The following is a 21,001-nucleotide window of genomic DNA, read 5'->3' as shown; positions in this document are numbered from 1 at the left end:
TACATTTATACGTCTCGCTGTGAAAGGCTGTATGTATTTCTTACACAGGAACAGGGACCGAGAGCCAGATAGTGCCACCCTGTGTATGAACACTTACTGGATGCACGTCACAAAACTTACACAATTTTATTAATACTTTATTTTGTACTTCTTCATAATTGATACATTTCCATTTGATTACATCCATGCAGCATCAAACCTAAGAGGATTGAGGCACAGATTAGTTGCCACCTATATATCGTAGATGCTTATTCGTGTTTTATCTAAGCTCCCATTACACACCCATAACTACGGGGGGGAGAGATAGCTCAGTGGTTTGAGCATTGGCCTGCTAAACCCAGGGTTGTGAGTTCAATCCTTGACGGGGCCATTTAGGGATCTGGGGCAAAAATTGGGGATTGGTCCTGTTTTGAGCAGGGGGTTGGACTAGATGACCTCCTGAGGTCATTTCCAGCCCTGATATTCTATGATTCTATGAACTAGTAAACTTACCTAGAATGAAATATTTGTATTGAAAGTTTGCAGAGCCATCTGTTTGACACAGTTGTACCACGATTTCTTTTTCCCAACAAGATATGACACAGTGCAACAGAACCATTTCAAAACAGAAAACAAGTGTTTTTACCTCTCTTAATACTGTGCTTTTATAACCTCGATAAAGTCCTTGAATACCCTGTAAAGTAACAAATGAAAGCTTCAGCTATAGAGACTTACATTAGCAGATACTACAATTTACTGATGATTAATTACATGGCAGGTATTACACCCTTACTGAGAGCAAGATCTGAACTTCTAATGAATTGATCATATTGATTATAGCACTGTACACTGTCTTCCAAGGTTTACCACACCAGTGGGTTTTATCTTCCTTTCAAAGCATATTTAACCAGTGCTAAGGATAATCAGACATCCATTCACCTCAAGTAGAAAACAGACCCTATAAGGTGAATCAGAAGAGCAGGAAGGCATAGAAATACATTATTTCATACTCTGACTACTTAATATTTGCCATGCGCAGCTGCAGAGCTAGAAGCCTCCACTCTTCCAAATGCATATGTAAGCAGAGTAGTAGGATGTTTAAATTAAATGGCCCACATGAAATTGGCATCTAGGATGACAAGCTGGCCATATGTCTGGTTTCTTAATTGCTCTGGTTCAGAGTCACTGTCAGGAAAGACTTTAAAATGTCGTACCTGTAATCAGAGGATAGAATTTATGCACTGCTTGTATATCAGGGCTCAGTTCTCCTTTCAGTGTTTCTATGACAGTATCTCCAAGACCAGTAGATCTTGTGGTTCAGGGATGGGATGGAAAAAGGAGAGAGGAGGATGAGCAGATGTTATTTTCCCATAACTGGAGGTGTCTGAAAGCAGCAGACTTGTAACCTCCGCCTAAAAAATGTACTAGCCCAGCTATAAAATCTGCTCATCCAGGCTCACCAGGAGGATGACAAAGATGGAAAAAATTAGAGCTAATTTTTAGATGAGCTATTACCAGCAGGAGAGTGAGTTTGTGTGTGTATGGGGGTGGGGGGGATGTGAGAAAACCTTGATCTATGCAGGAAATAGCCCGACTTGATTATGTAAAGAGTTGTCACTTTGGATGGGCTAGCACCAGCAGGAGAGTGAATTTGTGTGGGGGGGTGGAGGGTGAGAAAACCTGGATTTGTGCTGGAAATGGCCCACCTGTTGATCACTTTAGATAAGCTATTACCAGCAGGACAGTGGGGTGGGAGGAGGTATTGTTTCATGATTTCTGTGTGTATATAAAGTCTGCTGCAGTTTCCACGGTAAACATCTGATGAAGTGAGCTGTAGCTCACGAAAGCTCATGCTCAAATAAATTGGTTAGTCTCTAAGGTGCCACAAGTACTCCTTTTCTTTTTGCGAATACAGACTAACACGGCTGTTCCTCTGAAACCAATTTTTTTTTAATATCTGCTGGTTTTGGGTGCCTAACCTGACCCCTGAAAGGGGCTTGATTTTAAGAAGTGTACAGAGCTCATCCTCAGAAAATCAGTCATCCCCCACCACCCCACCCCCACTTACAGGTGTCTCAAGTTCAGCACCCAGAAGTTGGCAAATATTTTTTCAAAATGTAGGTCAAAAGTATTTAACACTCATGCAAAAGAAAAAATTACCTTGGGTGCCTATTCCACAAATTAAATATTCCAAACTAATGTAAAAGGACTTTGCCTGAAAGTATCCACTCAGCCTTTCCTCAACAGCCCCTCCCCCGTTTGTTTGTTGCTGTTTTTTTTTAAGGTGGAAGGGAGAGGAAGGGTCTGGAAATGGATTTTCCGTCATGAGGAAAGTTAACAAGTAGACTTTTGCAAGGCTGCTCTATAGTTCCTCCATCTTGGATCTCAGATGGTAAAGTTTAGGACTCCATCTGCCCTGCCTGCACAATGTCTGAAGCAGTTTTAAGAACAACTGTGGATCTGAGCATATCAATGCTGCTAGCCCAGTTTCAACTATAGAAAGGAAGGAAGGTCCTGTGGTTAGGGCACTAGCCTAGGACTTGGGAGACCTGGTTCAAGTCCCTGCTCTGCTAAAGACTGTGTGATTAGGGCAAGTCACTTAGCCTCTGTGTCTCGGTTTCCCTAACCATAAAATGGGGATAATAGTACTGCCCCACTCACTGTTGTGAGGATAAATGTGTTAAAGATTGTGAGGCATTCAGATACTATGGTGATGGAGGCCAAATAAATATCCAAGATTGATAGATAGTATGGGAGGTAGAAAAAGATGCGACAGGGAAAGCATGTACCTGTAAGGGGGGGGGGGGGGGGGGAAGAGAGAGAGAGAGAGAGATTAGAGCCTCCACACAACACTTTAGGGCTTGACTACGTAGCACAGCAATGCACACTACAGAGGTGCAATTTCTAAAGCGCACTAACGTGTTGGTCCATGTAGACCCTGCTGGGTCTAGTGGACCAATTAATGCAAAACACGTTAGTCACACCCTCATAGAGTGCATTACCCCACTAATGCATTGACCTACATTTACGGAGCAAAGCAGAACAGAGCCAGAATCACAGTATTGACAAGCATGTGAGGAAGATGAGTGCAACCTTTCACAGAAAGGGTTTTAATATAGTCCTTGGCCGGTCAGCCTCTCCAGGGCCCTGATTTCTGGGAAAAGGAGACTCCAGAAATATCAAGGAAAGCTTTTTATAGTTTGGAGTCTAAGCTGCCACTCAAACACTACCTTTGAAATTGAAGAGAGTGATTTTAAATTTATGCAGCATTTATGCAGCATTTATCCAGCATTTATGCAGACACGTGCCCTATATTTCTTCTATCAACTGAGTTTGCTGGCTCAGAATTTCTTAGCCAGATACCTGGTCAGTAGCAGATATTGAAGCACAATGCTCTGATGACTGGATCCTATTGGCTTAAAAGGACACAGAGGAAACTTGGCCCGTGCTCCTGGGTAGTATCCAGGAAATGCTGGAGACACATCCTTATGGGGATTAAAGGGCGTTAGTGGAAACTTGTTTATATTTGGAAATGCAGGATGTAGAGCTTAGGGGCTTTGCTCCAACCACCAACCTGCTTCACTCAATCCTGGAATAGAGGTACAAAGAGAATCAACTCTGCAGGAAGGGATTCGGTTCTTGTGACAGGCCTCAGGCTTGATACAACCTTTCGGGTTAAGGGACGACTTGCCATGGAGAGCGAGTCAACATCAGGGACACATGTGAAATGCTTTCCCTGACAATGGGTGCTCAAGTAATCTCCCCGGGGGATGTCATTTCCGCCTATCACACACAAGGGAAAGTAAAGGACCCAACACAGTCCCAGGCATGTGTCTCAGCACTGTAGAAAGGATGCAGTACCATAAATGTTATGCTAATGACATTTTCTTTCTGCAAATCCCATGAGAACTTTAAATGCTTTAATTCATTAACCTTAGCTGTAGCACAGGCAGCTCTGCTACTAATGAGGCCATGGAACCAGCAGACTGATTTGAAAGAGTTGAATTACTGCATAAGGCATTACAGAAACTAGAGGATTTTAACCCATGTTTCCAGGTGCAGATGCCCCAAATATGAAGAGAAGCAACATAACTCGCTAACATTCTATTCCAATGTAACATGCCAATAACTCTTAGCCAAAGGATAGTTTTGGAGAGTTGCTAGGAACATACAGCACTGGACTTGGAGAACAGTTGGAAGCGGCTATAATTCACAAGTCTTGATCAGACCTTACCTCTTGATATAAGGTGTTGGAAAGAACTTGAAAGGTACTGGATGAAGGAGAAACTTGAGCCCTCTGCTTTACAACTTCAGAAGGAACCCGTATTAGACAGGCAACCTGTAAAAGAAGCCTATAATTAGACTACACACACTTGAGTCCACTTCCCTTATAAAGTTAATTTGTTTTCTTTTCCTTCCACACAGTGAAACCTGCAAAACTGAGGAACGGTTTGTATATTTCGGAGTCAACTTTCAAAACTCTTGGTGAGACACACATGTACTCACTGTCAGACAGTGCCGTGTGCTTGCTGAAATCAGAATGTACAATGCTACACTAATGAAAAATGGGAATGTCCTCCACAAATGTTTCAGTTTGAAAGTGACTCTCAAAGCAGAAGCGAATTTGGGGTAAGGGATCATTAAAGAAAAGGGGAAAGCTTGAAGTTATTTCCAAGTCATAAGAATCCTTCTCAATATTAGCACTGTAAATTGGACATGTGGGAAGACTTTTCTCCAGACCAATTTGCACCTGCTTGTTTTCCAAATAAGCAAGACAGACACATTATGTGCTCTAGTGACCAAGACTGAGGAACACTTCACCGAGCACTGGATGGAAATAAAAATGTTTATTGTAAAGAGTCCCTTCAAATGCACGGTGAAGCTCAGCCACTGCAAGGAGAAGCCAGTACTGGCACCAATGTTTCCTGGCCTCTCCAGCCAACAGATCTGCCATCCAAGAAGCGGAGTCTCAAGGCTGGGTGCTATAAAGGGTTTTCTGCAATAAGTAGCTCTCCCCAGCTGCCATGGTAGACTTATTTACAAAGTTGGTAACCTGTTATTGCGACACACAATAATCTGAGGTCAGTTACGGTTGCATGTGGGTGTGGTTTTTGAGGCCTGGGGCCCCAGGCACTGTGGGCAAGTTTGTATGGCTGAAGCAAAGGGGCGGTCGGTGGCTGTTCAGGTGAGGAGTAGGTGTGTGAGGGCATTTAGATGTTATTCTGAGGACGGTAAAGAGTTAAATAAGCTCAGTTTGAATGGTAGCGTTGCCTCAAGTGGCAAATTCCTTGATTTTATTTATTTTTTTTTAAATTCGAGATTGCATAAATAGGAAATTACGTAACTTTAACAAGCGGGTGTGGCATTTTCATTCTGTATTTGTGGCCTGCCTGTAGTGGAAGACCACACAAAAAGAAGGACAGGTAAAAGTGCTCCAGGAAGAATGACCCTAAGGTGCACCTCTCCCAAGGCAGGATGCAAGTAGCTCATATAAACATACCAAATCCCCACCCTGCTCAGCACCGTATGTATCCTCATACGCTCCTCTCTTCCTGCTTTTTTCCTTTGGAAACAAACAGGACTCTGCTCCTAAGCTTCCCCCTGAATTCAGCTAGGATCCTCCTTGCAAGGCTCCTGTGTTCTTGCCCCTTAAGTCAGTTTGCTGAGACACTCCAAGGTTGTTGGTTTTTTGTTTGTTTTTTTTTGTTTTTTTTACATACTCCTAAAGTTGTGGCTACCAGGACTCAATTGATCTGGCTGTGTGGGTAAATCGCCCAGAGTTCCACATCTCAGTGCAGGTGCTTCCCTGTCACAATGGGAGTTCCTCATACTGTGCAGTGGAAGAACCTGATCCCTGAATCTTTTGGCTTTTCTATGTTAAAATCTCTGTTTTAATAACATAATGGCAGTGATTTATGTGCATAGAATAGTAACTTACCACAACACTGGAAACCCTGAGAATAACAGGGTATTTTTAAAGATTAAAGACTAGATTCTGCCCTATGCTGAGGCCCTTTTACATCACACTGGCAGTGTAAAGGAGGCAGAAACGGTCCCTATAAAATCTTCCAGGCAGAGAGAGGTTCACTGTCTGGTGCAGAACTGATATAATGGCTTGGTGCCAGTTCTCTTCCCAGACTCTGGCAGACAAGGAGGGAGAGAGCAGAAAGAAACATGGACAGTGTACTTGCACTCCTGCTGTGTGATGTACTGGCCTATAAAAGTCTTCTGGCCTTCAAACTAAGCTCTCCGTCAGACTCAAGCTCCCCATGGACCAGAACACATCAACTCAAAGCAGCATCACACCCTGCCAGAACACCAGATGCAAAACCAGCATCTCCATTGCTACAATGATCAACACCCGCACAACACACCTTTCAGGATCCCTGGGTCTTACACATGCCTATCACAACATGTGGTGTACCTCATCCAATGCACTAAATACCCCAATAACAACTTCGTGGGTGAAACCAGACGTCACTATGTTCTCAAATGAACTCACACAGAAAAACAGTAAGACAAAAACCGCCATATCCTGTGGGTGAACACTTTCCACAAAACAATCACTCTATATCTGACCTCTCAGTCCTCATCCTCAAAGGAAACCTGCACAACACCTTCCAAAGATGAGCCTGGGAGCTTAAATTCATAACTTTGCTAGACACTAAAAATCATGGAATGAACAGAGACACTGGATTTATGGCATATTACAACAAACAAGAACCCACTAATCCCCAGCCCCAGCTTTCTCCTATCCATGACTGGAGGGGTGTTAAGAGGCCACTTCACCTTGAATGGTCCCTTGAAATGTGTTAACTATTTATGCTCAACAATCTGTTTCACCTTAGCTGTGACACTCTGGCTTAGGGATGTAAATATCGGTTTACAAAATTAACCGGTTAAAATTATATAATTTAACTGGTTAACCATTAACCGAAATCACTCCGGATGGCCTGCCGTGGCGGGAGCTTGGGATGGGGTCCCTCTGGCTGGCTGGCCAGTGCAGCTGGTGCAGCCCAGCCTGGGCTGGGGTCCCTCTGGCTGGCGTGGGGCCGTTGGGCTCAACGTTTAAAGTCAGTTAACGGTAAGCCTAATGTTTACCGGTTAACCTTTCACATCCCTACTCTGGGTACGTCTACCCTGCAGTGTAAACCCAGGCTCAGGGCAGGTCTACATGTAAAACGCTGCACTGATGCAGCTGCACCGCTGGAGAGCTTTAATGAAGACGCTCTAAGCCAATGGGAGAGAGCTTCCCCCGTCATCTCAGGCTACGTCTACCCTGGCGCTTTCATCGCTAAAACTTGTCACTCGGGGTGTGGAACAACCACCCTCCCCCCCAACAACAACAGAAGTTTTAGCGACGAAAAGTACTGGTGTGGACAGCGATTCACTGGCGGGAGCCGTGCTCCCATCGACGAAGCTACCGCCCCTCATTGGGGGTGGTTTGATTTTGTCACTCTCTTCCAGCGATGAAGAGCAGCCACACAGCATGCCTGATGACGGCGCGGCTGCAGGGGCACATCCACGCCATTGTAAGGTGCACTGTGTAGACATAGCCTTAGTTAATCCACCTCCGCGAGAGGCCGTAGCTACGTCGGTGGGAGAAGCTCTCTCACTGAGAGCACGCTGTTTACACCAGCACTTATAACTATGTCACAGAGGGGTGTTGATTATTCACACCTCTGAGCGACATAGTTATACCAAAGTAATTCTGTAGTGTAGACCAGAGCTCAGACTCAGGCTTGAGTCCAAACCCCTCTTCTGTCTACATGCAAATATGTCAGACTCAAGCTCAGACGTAGAGTCCTAGGCCTCTGCAGAGGTGGAGGCTCCCAAGACCTGAAGAAGAGCTCTGTGTAAGCTCGAAAGATCGTCTCTCTCTCCAACAGAAGTTGGCCCAACAAAAGATATTACCCCACGCACTTTGTCTCTCCAATATCCTGGGACCAATACAGCTACAACAACACTGCATATAAATCTTATCAGTCAACATAACAAAGTAGCATGGGGCTACTGTAGCTTGTGCTGGGGGCTGGTGCTAGAATATGAAAAGTACAAAGGTGTCTTAGACCCACCTTAGCCTGGTACAGGAAAGGAACAATAGAGAATTTGGCCCCAAAATGAAGTTAAAATTAAATGTGTTTTAAAATGTTTTGCATTCAAAGGCAAGTGCACATAATAAAAAAGTAACCTGGATGAAATCTGTTCCTCCAAAAATGAACTCAGACTCAGAGTTTGCAAATAAATTAAATTAAGCAACTAACTTGTATACATTTAATATGCCTCATGAAAACATTAAATTTAGTAGCTTGTTGTCAGGGTGTACAAATTGAATAAGCATAACTGGCAGCTTGTAAGACTACTTTTTTTTTTAAACACAGTGTAAAGTTTAACGTCTGTGGCTATGAAATAAATTCTCTTGTAACTTGCAAGTACAACAGGATGGGCTAGCAATAGTCAAGAGTCATTCCAAAGAGGTACCACTCCATGTGTGCTTCAATTCCAGGGGTCAAAAACAACAAATGACCCCAATATGTCAAGAAAATAAGAATTGTCAACTTTTTTTTGTAGTTCAGCATAAATATTTATAGAACTTCATGCTTCATAACACTCCATGTCCTTACATTAGCTTTTTATTCCTTAAAGTATGGCGGCAGGAAGAAAACTTTGTTTTTCATCTGAAAGCCTTTTTAATCTACCCATCCAAGGGGGTACAAAGAGCCCAGCGTGGCTTCCTGACTTCTGTGGCGTTGCAATTTTGGCATGAGAGGGGTGGCTACAAAGTAATGTATCTATTTTCTCCAGATATTTGCAGTGCCTTCCATTTTGTTTCATATTAACTTTGATGTTTTTCCGATTTGAATTTGAGCTACAAGGGAATATTTCACTGCACAAGAACAAAAACAAATGATTGCATTGTACTGGTATGAAAGAAAGTAACAGCTAATGTCATCCCAGGGTCTATTGTCAGACTGGTTCCATAGGGCACTCTTTGCTCACAAAGTTTTTGTGCAAAGACTGTTGCAACTAGACAGAACACTGACATTTTCACTGTACATCTGAACTTACGACTCGTTACCTTATTGTTTTTGCATGTGGATCTTACTATCATCTACAACTAAGCATTCTTCTGATGTGATCCGAGCCCTCACCTTCAAAGGGACAGCATGCAGAATTAATGTCACACCTGCCTATTGGGGCACAGGATGAAAATGTAACAACCTCAACTTCAGGGGGGGGAGTTACACGACTTTTCAATTGATTTACCATACTCAGACTTAAAGCACTTCAGTAGCTTACAGGTAACGCAGCATGAATTAAGATAATGCAATCAATACACGTCCTATCATTTGCTTTCTTAGCACAGTGTGTACCAGTGATGCTTTTCATCCAAAGACACCGGCCTTCAGCTTTAAATGACTATTGACTCAGAAGAGCCTAGTGTAAAATTTTAAGCTACATGAGTACATCTGTCCCTCACAAATGCCCCTGAGTTTCAGATTATGCAGGGTTAAATCTACAGTTCTAGGTCACGATCTCCTAATGAGGTCCACAAGGACAGACTCCCTGCATTTGCCCAGAACTCACTGTTGTATTGGGGTCTTCGGGAAAGTTAATGAAACAGTGTTGCTAAAACAGGAGTAGGAGCAGTCACATGCATTCGTTGGCATTGGTTCTGGCATATAAGCAAGTACAGAATGTTGGCTTCCTACATGGTGACATCCCATTGACTATCCTGATCACAACATATTCCCACAAAGCAGCACTTGGCCTCGGTTTACTTTTATATTCTCAACTTCATATCTATACGCACACTAGCCATGACACAGGACCTGTTAAAAAGAGAGAAATTAAAAATGCACACTTGTCTTCAGCAACGGCTAGCTTCACAGCACCTGTCTGGATTCTGCACACAGACACTCTGCAAACTCAGTAACAGAAGTTAATGTTGCACAGACACACACCACTGGAGAACAGTGCAGTCCAGTGTGTTCATGGAGAACAGTGCAGTCCAGAACACACTTACTGTGCACTCAGTACACCAAGAACTTAGAATCCAGTTCATCCCTGGTGCAATCCCACTGACTGCAGTGAAACTAAAAGAGGAATGAATTTGGCCCTCTGTTTCTGTCAGAAGGTTATATCCCTTCATCGTCTCTGGATACATAGAGACGAGCTCCAGATAACCTCAACCTTCATTAAGGCACCACACAATTGTTCTGACTGGTCTCTCTATATGGGGCAAAACTGATTTCTGTTAGGGAGCTCTTGGCCCATGGAAGTCAGTGAAAAAGCAGACAGTGTAGGATCCTGATTATTGCTTAGAGAGAAAATGGCTTTTGCCATATATATATATTATTTCCCAAAAGATCATTATGAACTCTGGCAATATACAGTGCTGTGCAACCTCTTAGGACTTCAGTCTGAAGTTTACAGGCTCCCCCTCAGTGCGCCCATACATGCTAATCATGAAATCTGAACAAAGAGTGAAGTTCTTTAGATATAAGCTCAAATAATAAAAACTGGTCTTAATGGCATCATTATGCTTCTAGCTTTATTTTACAGAGCAGGCTGGCTAATGTGACACTATTAGCACCTGTTGTCTTATTACCCTTTTAGTGTTATAATTATGGCTGGAAAGAGTCATGAATTTCAAAACATTTGGTCTTAAATCATTACCAGATGAAGCTTGTGAAATGTGTAATGAGTCATAAATCTAAGTGCACTTCTAATTTTCTAGTTGTGTTTGCTTGTTAGGGGCAATTGCCACTAAAAATGTGTGTATTTTATCATTAGCACTTACCCTCATCTTGCTAAGAGGGTATATTTTTCAAATTAACAGAAGGAAACATGCAGATTTTCCATCTCTGCAAAAAAAAAAAAATGTCTTAACTACTAGACTTCACCTGTGTATCAAGATTGCCATCTTCTGGTCAGAACTGGATTTGAATATGCTTTAGCTCAATTATTATTGCTAGTGCCTGAAGTCCAAACTCCGGAAGCCCAAATATGTATCTAATTTTCTAGTTAAATCAGTCCAAACTCCTGCACAGACACTTAATTTTGGTGTATGTGGCTTATTTCAATGTAATTGAACCCTGTTCCTAATCAACTGCAGCAAAGTCAAAATAAGTCTGGTTTAAGCTGAAATAGGAGCGTCTACATCACACTTTAAAAAACACACTCACTTAAACCACCGCAACCTCCTCATGTGGGCAAGCCCTTGTTGCAAGTAAACACTGGGATTTTCAGCATCACTCGGTGTTGACCTGTTGACAGGAGTATTATCACTGACTTCAACAGGAGCAAAGTTAGGCCAGTGCTGAGCTCTTTTGAAAATTCCACCTTATGTTGCATATAAAAGTTTGTAGAGAAGATTAGTTCTTGGAAAACTTTTATCTCACTTAGGAGGAGGCAAATAACTAAAAGATGCTTAGCACAAGCTGATTAATAACAGAGGAAGAAGACAGGCCTTCTCATAACTGTACATGAGTTTTTCATGAGGAACACCTGTGATCATGCCGTAGATAGGGAACAGTGAAAGCACAAAGAAGAGATTATCCAGAGGACCTTAAAGATATGTGCAGATCACCACTGATATTAGAGAAATCAGCAAAGGTCAGAGCTCAGTGTGATAATTGCTAAAGAAAGGACCAATCCAGAGAGGTAAAAGCATTTCCACCATTATTGAGTGGTATACAGTACTTCCTTTCAGTCCCACCAGCTACTTCATATTCCCACTCACTCTTTGGCCATCTTATTCAACTGAATTGACTAATAGGGGAATGGAGACACTGTAATGATTCACAATTCCTCCATTTCCCATCCTAAAGGGATTGAGAATGTCGGCTTAGGGGTAAATGACATCTCTCTCTATCATTCTGAGAAGCAAGGTCATTATGAATTGGCACAGAAGGGTACAGCACTGTCCAATAAGAGTTATAATGCAATCACTAAATTCAGCGCTACCGAACATATTATCAAAGCTTGTAAAATCTCCTTACTTGAAGTTTTGCATTTTTACATATATCAGCAAGACAAACCAGAAATCCCTTTGCGACTGGGCTGAAAAACTGCTTCTTACTTTACATTAAATATTAGGGAGATGACCAATATATCCACTTCTTTAATTGCGTCCAATAACTGGGAAATGCCCGTTTTCTTGTGGGGATCTGACTTATTTTGACTGGGAGAATCTATGCCTATTTTCCACACCACTTCACCTCGAGCCATCCTCATTGGACTGCATCCCGTATTTCAAAGAAACCCAGTGGAGCTTGACACTCCATTACTTATGCGTCATACTGTATTCAAGATTTAAGTAGTAGTCCAGGAGAGATTTCACTGCAGGTAGAAAGTACAACGCATGTTGGAGAATAATAACCACATTACCCAGAAACTGGCAAGACAGTGTTCTTCAGAGGCACAAGTCAGTCCTCACTGCAATTTTTAATATACTCTGCTCCTTACTCGGAATTGACTGTAAGGTGCCAATCCAGATCTCAAAAAGAAATCCAAACTCTTCTGAGTCTTTACACACACCTGAAGCTAAACCTTCTATTTCCTTATTTTATTATTTTTCTAAACAAAATATAACAATCAAATCCCACCTGGATTACCAGTTTGTGCTCCGTTCTAATGCTTTATATTTCAGGCTAACCAATTCATACGAACTCTTTTGCAGTATTTGGGAAAGAGAAAACTGGTTGTCAGGATTGTGGACTTATTTGTAGTTAACCACACTACTGCTCCTGCACTAGACCCATGTACTAATGCATTGTTCAGAGGCATTTGAAACTCAACAGACCAGGTATTACGAGTTGATATTGAAGGCTTATGTAGAACATTTAAATTGGGTTGAGGCAGGACATGTTTTCCTCAGCGATGGGAACACACATGTGGTACAGTGCTATTCTCGGCTTTGTGACTTGGGAGAGCAGCTCCAGAGGGCCATTTTGGTCTGTAGCCTGCCACGGTCCTTGCACGTTAGATGATCTATCTTAGGCGTTTATCTGGCCTCCATTACTGTAGTAGCTGAGCACCTTGCCATCTTTAACGTATTTATCCTCACAACCCCCCTGTGAGAAAGGGCCGTTATCCCCATTGTATAGATGAGGAGCTGAAGCCCAGAGACCTAGGGGCTAGATCAGAGATGGGCAAACTACGGCCCATGGGACTGTCCTGCCTGGCCGCTGAGCTCCCAGCGGGCAGCGCGGGCGGCATGGCTGGCTCCAGCAGGGTTGTGAGCTCCTGCTGCTCTGAGCAGCATGGTAAGGGGGTGGGGAGCAGGGAGGTTGGATAAGGTGCAGGGAGTCCCGGGGGCAGTCAGGGGACGGGGAGCAGGGGGGGTTGGATAGGTGTGGGAGTCCCAGGGGGGCTGTCATGGGGCGGGGGTGTGGATAGGGGTCAGGGCACTCAGAGGACAGGGAGCAGGGAGGGTTGGATGGAGGTGTGGTCTCAGGGGGCGGGGGTGTGGATAGGGTTCGGGGGGCATTCAAGAGACAGACAACAGGGGGTGTTGGATAGGGGGTGAGGTCTGGGGGTGGGGCGGTTAGGGACAGAGGAGTCCCAGGAGGGGGCAGTCAGGGGACAAGGAGCGGTGGGGGGGGCGTTGGATGGGTCGGGGGTTCTGAGGGGGGCAGTCGGGGCAGGAAGTGGAAGGGGGCAGATGGGGGCGGGGGCCAGGCTGTTTGGGGAGGCACAGCCTTCCCTACCTGGCCCGCCATACACTTTTGCAACCCCCATTTGGCCCTCAGACCAAAAAGTTTGCCCACCCCCGGCTAGATCCACAAAGGGATCTAGACACCCACCTGACACTTTAGCAGAATGGATAAAAATCAATGATTTAAAAATATATCGGATTTTTTTATTTAAATTGGATTTTTTTTATACTTTTTGAGGGTAAAAAAAAACTTTATCTAAAGATAGTTTTAATTAAGATACATTATAGCTCAAAGATATCTCATCATGGAATAGGGATTATAAATTCTAATTCTATTGTATGAGACAATATATTCATGTAATGTTGAAGAAAAATTTTGTAAATGAGTTCCAATAGTTCATGGACTTGGGACCCAATGTTATGGGGTTCCAGGGGCTTCTGTATAGATTATTTAGGTTAATCTTTCTATCTACCTAATGGGACTCAGTGCTCAGTCTGGAAGATACCATCAGAGATGCTAAGTTTTGCAGTTCTCAAACTGTGGATTTGTGTGTCCAGAGATAACACGCTTGTTAACAGCAAAAATGTTTTTAAATAAATCAATCAATAATATATAGAGGTGAGAAATAACAGATCTCAACCCTATTGTCCCTCTGGAAATTTGTGTACACAGAGTCAATCCCTTACCTCTCTCTAGAAGTGCAAAGTTTAAAAATGTTCAATGAATAGAAGATTGTTGGGGACGGAATAGATCCGCACAAGGAGAAGAAGTCTGGAGATAAATGTGAGAAGGGAGGGACAGGCAGTAGAAACAAAAGTGAAACTGTTTGAGCAGCATATTCCAGAAGTCTTGAGGTCTTCCTGAGTGTAGCCTTCATTGATTTGAGATCTACCATACCATTCTCTCACTAGAAGGGAAAACCTATAATGGCAGCAGGCCGTAAAAGAGACCCAATTTGGGAATAAGAACCATTCAAGAAATATGTGTTTGCTGATGATGTTTTAAAAAAAGTCACACCAGAGAACTGGTGGAAGTCACTTAAGCACTTGGATTCCATACGATTATCAGAATCTCCTGAGTGATAATCTCACTTTTAACAGCAGTAGCTTCTTCTGCCAGTGTAGAAAGAATATTTTCTTCCTTTGGACTAATTCATTCGAAACTGAGAAATCATTTGGGGCCTGAAAAAGCAGGAAAGCTTGTTTTTCTTTTCCAGATTATGAACAAACAGGAAAATGAAGGTGAAGACAAATGAGTTAGCTGCAGAAGCCAATATTTTAAGTTTCTCATGTTGACCAGGCTGACTGACATAGCTGATTTAATTTTTTTTTTTAATATTTCATTTAACTATTTTAGTTCAAAACAATTTTAACAAAAACAAACCTGATTTTAAAAAACTTGAATCTTTAACTAAATTCAAAAATGCATATGCTTTTGTTAATATATTATATGTTTGCCATTGAAGAAAAAAATCCAGAATATGTAACATTGTTGTTTTAGTCAAATAAAACAATTTAAAAGTCTGTCTGGTGATGTTCTACTCCTAATACAGCATGGCAAGAAAATCCTCCAAATATTAATGATTAACCTGTTGAATTGGAGATATTTATGAAGTCATTGGGAGGTGAACTATCTGTTTCAATTACCTTCGGTAAATGAAATAACCAAACAATCATTCATTTTCTGATATAGCTGTAAATCTAATCTGAAAAGTTTTCAAAATAAATCACTTTAAAAATGAATAGTGTGTACCTTCTAAAAATGAAACCTACATCTATCTCTGAGTTGTGAAGAATATGTATTAAGGTTATAACAATCAGCAAGGATGCACTTTTATGTAGAAATCCATGATTAAATCGAGTCTTCCTGACTAGTGATTTAAATCATGACGTATTTAAATCAAATCAACCCTGAGGTTTAGGCACCTAAATCCAAAGTTTAGATCCTCAAAACCCCTACTCAGCTGCCACGTAACCCTGTAGGCACCTAAATTTCCACCGTGCCTAATTTCTGCTGGTAAAGTCCCCTACTTTTCTATCACTGTGCATGCACACAGGCACTAAAGTCCTGCAACTCTAGCGCTTCTCCTAGCTCACCCTTAGGACCCCATGGGCTATGGATTCCCCGGAAGGCAGGCATTGCAAATTTCCTCTGCAGATCTAGCCCCAAGAACACACAGGAAGTCTGTGGTGGAGCAGGGATTTGAACTGGGATCATCCAAGTCCCAGGCTAGAGTCCTGACCATTAGGCCACCCTCCCTCTCCGTTAGCCAGCTGATGAAGGGGATTTTACGTTCAGACGGTGACCTTTCCTTGCTTATTCTGACCTGGAAATGCTAACGCACACCTGGGTGACAGTTGCATTATACTATTGCAACACCACTTCCCAGTTTCCACGAGCCAGGAGAGCAGGGGATGGGAAGTCTAGCTTACCCATGGCTCTCTGAGCTGGCTAGTTGTCAGCCTGTGGATCAAGGTTTAACTTTTCCATAGAACACTGGGCCCCGTACTATGCTACTGATGCTTGACCAAGGGCAGCGTATCTAGAGTAAGAATAAATGGGGGAACGGGCTGGTTTTAAGGTTGCAGAGGAGTAAAATAGCTTTGGGATAACATTTTCAGAAGTGACTTAGGAGCCACCGACTTTCAATGAGACTTAAGCTCCCAAGGGCCAGGCTTTAAAGGTATTTAGGCACTGAACAACTCCCATTGAAATCAATGGGAATCAGGCACCAAAATACCTTTAAAAATCTGGCCTTAAGTCTGCTTTGCAAATGCAACTTATAAAAACTTATGTCACCTGGATGCTTTTGAAAATTTTACCCTTACTCTTTATTTTTGCTGCTCTGGGCCCATGAAACACTTTGTCCTATGCTTAAGGTTTTGTTTTCTAGAGTTCCTGGGAAAGACGTATTAATTTTAATGGGAGTTTTTTGTTTATGTTCTGAGAGCGCTGTGAAGCCTTCATTATTGAGCACCATGCAAATTTAATTGATGATTCAACCTAGTGCTAAGGGAGCATTTTTCAGTCTGGGGACATTCATTCTTAAACACCATTTGCATAAGTTCACTCTTCATCAAATGAAAATCCAATGTGCTACACTTCTATAGCACCTCGGATCCAAGGAGCAGAGAGAGTGCTTTATAGACATTAAATTAAATCTCACAATACCCAGGCAAGGTAATTTTTGCAGCCAGCTGGGGAAAACTACAGCACAAAAACTATGCTAAAGGAGATACCTTTAGGCTGTAGGAGAGCTGGTACTAGATCCCCGATTTCTCATCCCAGTCCTGAAAGATTCTGCACGGCAAGATAAATTGTTTTCCTTTTGTCTCTGAAACAGAAGTGTTAGCCTTGGCCTTTACACCGCCTCTTGATCTTGAGGCCTGATCCAACTCCCACTGAAGTCTTTGGGAATTTTCTCATTGATTTTTATGCGGTGCCTCAGGAGCCTTCCTGGCTCTTTAAAAGTGAACTGCAAAGCATACTCATTACATTTATAGTATTTATTTATATAGGACCAAAACTGTGCCCGGTGCTATACAGAGAGGTCAAGAAACCGGTCTAATTCTGATCTCACTACCTAGTTTAATGCCTGTCTAATTCCACAGAGTCACTCCTGATAGACACCACCACACAATCAGAATCAGACATGGTGGCCCTGCTATGAAATACGTGGGGGCCATTATACAAACTCTCAGTGATGCAGAGTCTCTCTCAAACATTTCCAGCCCTCCCAATAAAACACACTTTGCTACATCTGAAGTACATGGTCCTCGCTTTCCTTCCGTTGCTCAAGGTATCTGACAAAGAGATCCAGGAGACCTGAATAGTGCAGGAACATGAGGAAGCCTCAGACCTGAGCTACAGTAGAAGAGTTCTACTGGTTTAAGGAAACTGATTTTAAAAATTAAGCCTGTGAAAACCTACTCAAATCGGTCAACCCTAACTTAAATTAGTACTTCACCAGCATGAGCTAAACCAATTTAAGTGAGGGTTAAGCCAGTTTGAGTGCCTCTACATTAGAGGTTTGCACTCTTAATTATGATGATTTCAAATAGATTTCATTATGCCAGTGCAATTTTTCTAATATAGCCAAGCCCTGAGACTCTGAAGTCCCTCCTTACTCATTTGAATGGAGAAAAAAGGCATCTCTGATTGCATCTGAATGTGGAATCACCATCAGAAAGCTTGGCAATCACTTTCAGGAAAGAGTGGGGAAAGGAGGAGCCATTACATGTAATGCAGAAAAGCCAACACAAAGGTGAGTTTAACTTCAAATCCCTTTTCAAACAAAGAAGCAACGAAAAGATTTTTTTTAATGCACTTTGCATTAGATCTGCCCACAACTTTGCAGACAAAAGTCTCTTTCTAACTCAAAAAGAAAAGGAGTACTTGTGGCACCTTAGAAACTAACAAATTTATTTGAGCATAAGCTTTCGTGAGCTTGAGCTGTAGCTCACGAAAGCTTATGCTCAAATAAATTTTAGTCTCTAAGGTGCCACAAGTACTCCTTTTCTTTTTGCGAATACAGACTAACACGGCTGCTACTCTGAAACCTTTCTAACTCAATCTCTCACAACAGGTTAATATTTCTGGTAAATGACAGATTCTGAGCACCTCGGTTACGATCTAAGATGCTCCCTTTAATAGATTGAATACGTGTTTTTTTAATTTAACTTATGCTAACTGATGTTATCATTCTAGCTGGAAATTCCTCTCCTGATCTCTTCAGTTTACTAATTAAAATTATATCCTCGCCACTAGAACCTTCTTCTCATTTAATTTATTACCTATGATTTTAACCAACACCATCATTTTTTTCCTAAGTCCTAAAGAATCTGTTCATGGATTTCCTCTGGCCACTGAATAGAAAAAATAAAATCAACTGAACTGAGATATACAAATCCCATCTCCAGACAGGTTCTTCTCTCTGAGCCTGCCTGAAATTTAACATTGCAGTATGTGATGGGCCGTTCTATAGCCCTCTCAGTATTGTGTTACTAAGAAACTGATAAAAATTTGGCTCTTCTGAGCTTGTTCCGATTCCTCCTCCAGTTTATTAAGATAAATTGGCTCGTTTGTTCATGTATTACATGGAAGGAAGATTATAATCTCCCAAAACATCACTTTTTCTTAAAATAAGCTCCAACCATGGCACTTGGCTAGGAAAAAAAAAATTCAGCAACGGGGAGAGGTGAGAACAGGATTTGCATCTGATTCCTTAGACATTTATATGCCTTATTGAGACATTCAAATAAAATTCAATGCCACCCATCTCATCTGTGCATCAGGCAGAGGGGAGACGCGATACACACCGGCCAGCGAGTTATGTGCTTCCCCTGAACAGGGAAAGCTCATCCCGCGGATTCAAGCCCCACAGCAGTTCAAATCCCAGATAAGCCCCAACTTGTGTTACGGCCTCTGTCTTGGCAGATACCAGGGATTGAAAATGAGAGTCCCTATGGCTTAAGTTAAAGAGCCACTTCCCATAGCTGGGACTTTGACAGACATCCCCTGTGGATCAGGCATAGAGGGGGAGCTGTAACACACTCGGCGGGGAAGTGGGGTTAGGGCGTGTCACACTAGCAGTTTTTTATCCATAGATCCTTAAGCACTTTACAAGTGTGGGTGTGGATCATTATCTCCATTTTAATAGCGTAGATGGGATGGAGCAAGTTGCCCCAGGGGGTTACATGAGGAGCCAGTGCCAGAGCTGACAGCAGCACCCAGGACAGGTTTCTGCTTTAAAACTCAGCTTGGAAAGTCTGGAGGGTTTGCTTTGATAATGAACATGAAAAGTGCACTAAGCTTACCCCCACCACAGATACAACCTTCCACTGCTGCGAGGTGCAGCCACATTCAGACTATAGGCCTGACCCAAAGCCCCCCGCAGACAACAGGAGCCTTGATGTTGACCACAATGGACTTTGGATGAATCCTTACAGCACAGAAAGGATAAGAAAGCCAAGATCTCTTGCCTGCTTTTTCTTCCGATACTGATGCAAGAGGGACTTCATTAAATTAGCTGCAGCTCCTCTAAACACTGAAAGAAGAGAGATTCCACACAGCAAGGTACTTTGGATCTCAACTCTCTGTGGGGTTTTAGAAATGGAATGTTCCGTGGGCTATAATGTTCAGAGCAATAACGTGCGCGGAATGAAACAGCCTGCTGCCCCTCAGGGAAGGCAGCACCAATGCTTCCAAGTTCCCTCCTTACCATCTTTAAGGAGACTCTGGCTGGAATTTCCAAAATGGCTTTGCCAAGTGCCTGACTTGCCAATAAAGGATCCGTGACCCAACTACTCCCTAACCTGTCATGCCAAAGCATCCCACACTCCTGTCTCCCGACACCACCAGCACCCCACCCACCTATCCTCCAGCATCCCCTTCAACCTGTCTCCCCAGCTGCCCAGCACTGAACTAGCCCACTGCACCCATCCGGCATCGCTTTTGTCACTGGACTTCCTCTCCCAGCTGCTATCCCTTTTGGAACTAAGCTGCAGTTTCCAATGGGAAGCTGATCTTGAGCCAACTGGCATTTCTCCCTCGTAAGTTGGTTGCACCCAGACCAAGCCTAACTTTCACTTGCCTAATTCTTGGGGGGTGCTCCCCTATCCAGTCTGAAGTAACTGTTGGCCACCTAACTCTTGCCCATGCCTACGCTGGCTAACATTTAGGGATGGCCCAAAGGTCCTACGCCTTTGGAAATTTTCTTCAGTGCCAAGGTGAAAGTGTTCAATTAAACCCTTCAATGGCAAATTAGATAGCTAAATAACTTTGAAAACTCCAGTCTTAGTGTATTGTACTTACTCCAAGCACTCACCCTTGTTATGCTAGACCGCTGCCTCATTGCTTTAACTATGTTTGTGTGCAGCCGCCATTAACAGTGTAAAGGGACCTCAGGGTAAATGTGAATTAGACCCCGAGTCCAACTGTTAAAGACCAATTTCTGTGTGGTGCAACCTATCTTGGTGGCTTTTGCTTCATGCGAGTCCATTAAATTGATATTTTTAGTTTTAAAAATAACTCCATGAGCCAGAAATAATATTCTTTCAGCAAAAACTCGCTTCCAAAAGTAACGACACGTCCTATCCAACATAAAACAATCTCCCAGCAGCATGGGGTAAAATGATGTTACAGGAGGACAAAAGTTACTGAGACTCTAGTCAAGTGAAAGATTATGAGAATACAAGCTGTTTTCTGAATTCTTCTTCATTTCATGTTGAATAAATTGTTAGCGTTTTAAAATCTGCTCAGAAACTTGTGGGTAGGATTGGCCCCATACTGTGGAAATTTCATCTGAGTTAAAGTTTGCTGAACCATTTCCTCTTAATATGGATTTTTGATCCCCTCCT

General features: G+C 42.7%; 1 protein-coding gene across 6 annotated transcripts in view; it reads right to left on the bottom strand.

Moving 5' to 3' along the window:
* SLC25A26 (solute carrier family 25 member 26) overlaps positions 1 to 21,001 on the bottom strand; it is a 151,561-nt gene that overhangs the window by 103,472 nt on the left and 27,088 nt on the right. For 4 of the 6 annotated variants that reach the window (XM_073351041.1, XM_073351045.1, XM_073351040.1 and 1 more), the window contains exons 4-5: positions 4,214 to 4,318; positions 626 to 673 (exon numbers count right to left, since the gene is read on the bottom strand). The exons of 1 other annotated variant lie outside the window; for it this stretch is intronic. In XM_073351041.1, coding sequence (XP_073207142.1) covers positions 626 to 673; positions 4,214 to 4,318 — 153 coding nt within the window. The remainder of the gene's footprint in view (positions 1 to 625; positions 674 to 4,213; positions 4,319 to 21,001) is intronic. One more of the 6 variants, XM_073351044.1, reaches the window with a different exon arrangement.

Source organism: Lepidochelys kempii, chromosome 7 (genome assembly GCF_965140285.1).
Source record: "Lepidochelys kempii isolate rLepKem1 chromosome 7, rLepKem1.hap1, whole genome shotgun sequence".
NCBI lineage: Eukaryota > Metazoa > Chordata > Testudines > Cheloniidae > Lepidochelys > Lepidochelys kempii.
This window is presented reverse-complemented; position numbering and strand designations above follow the sequence as displayed.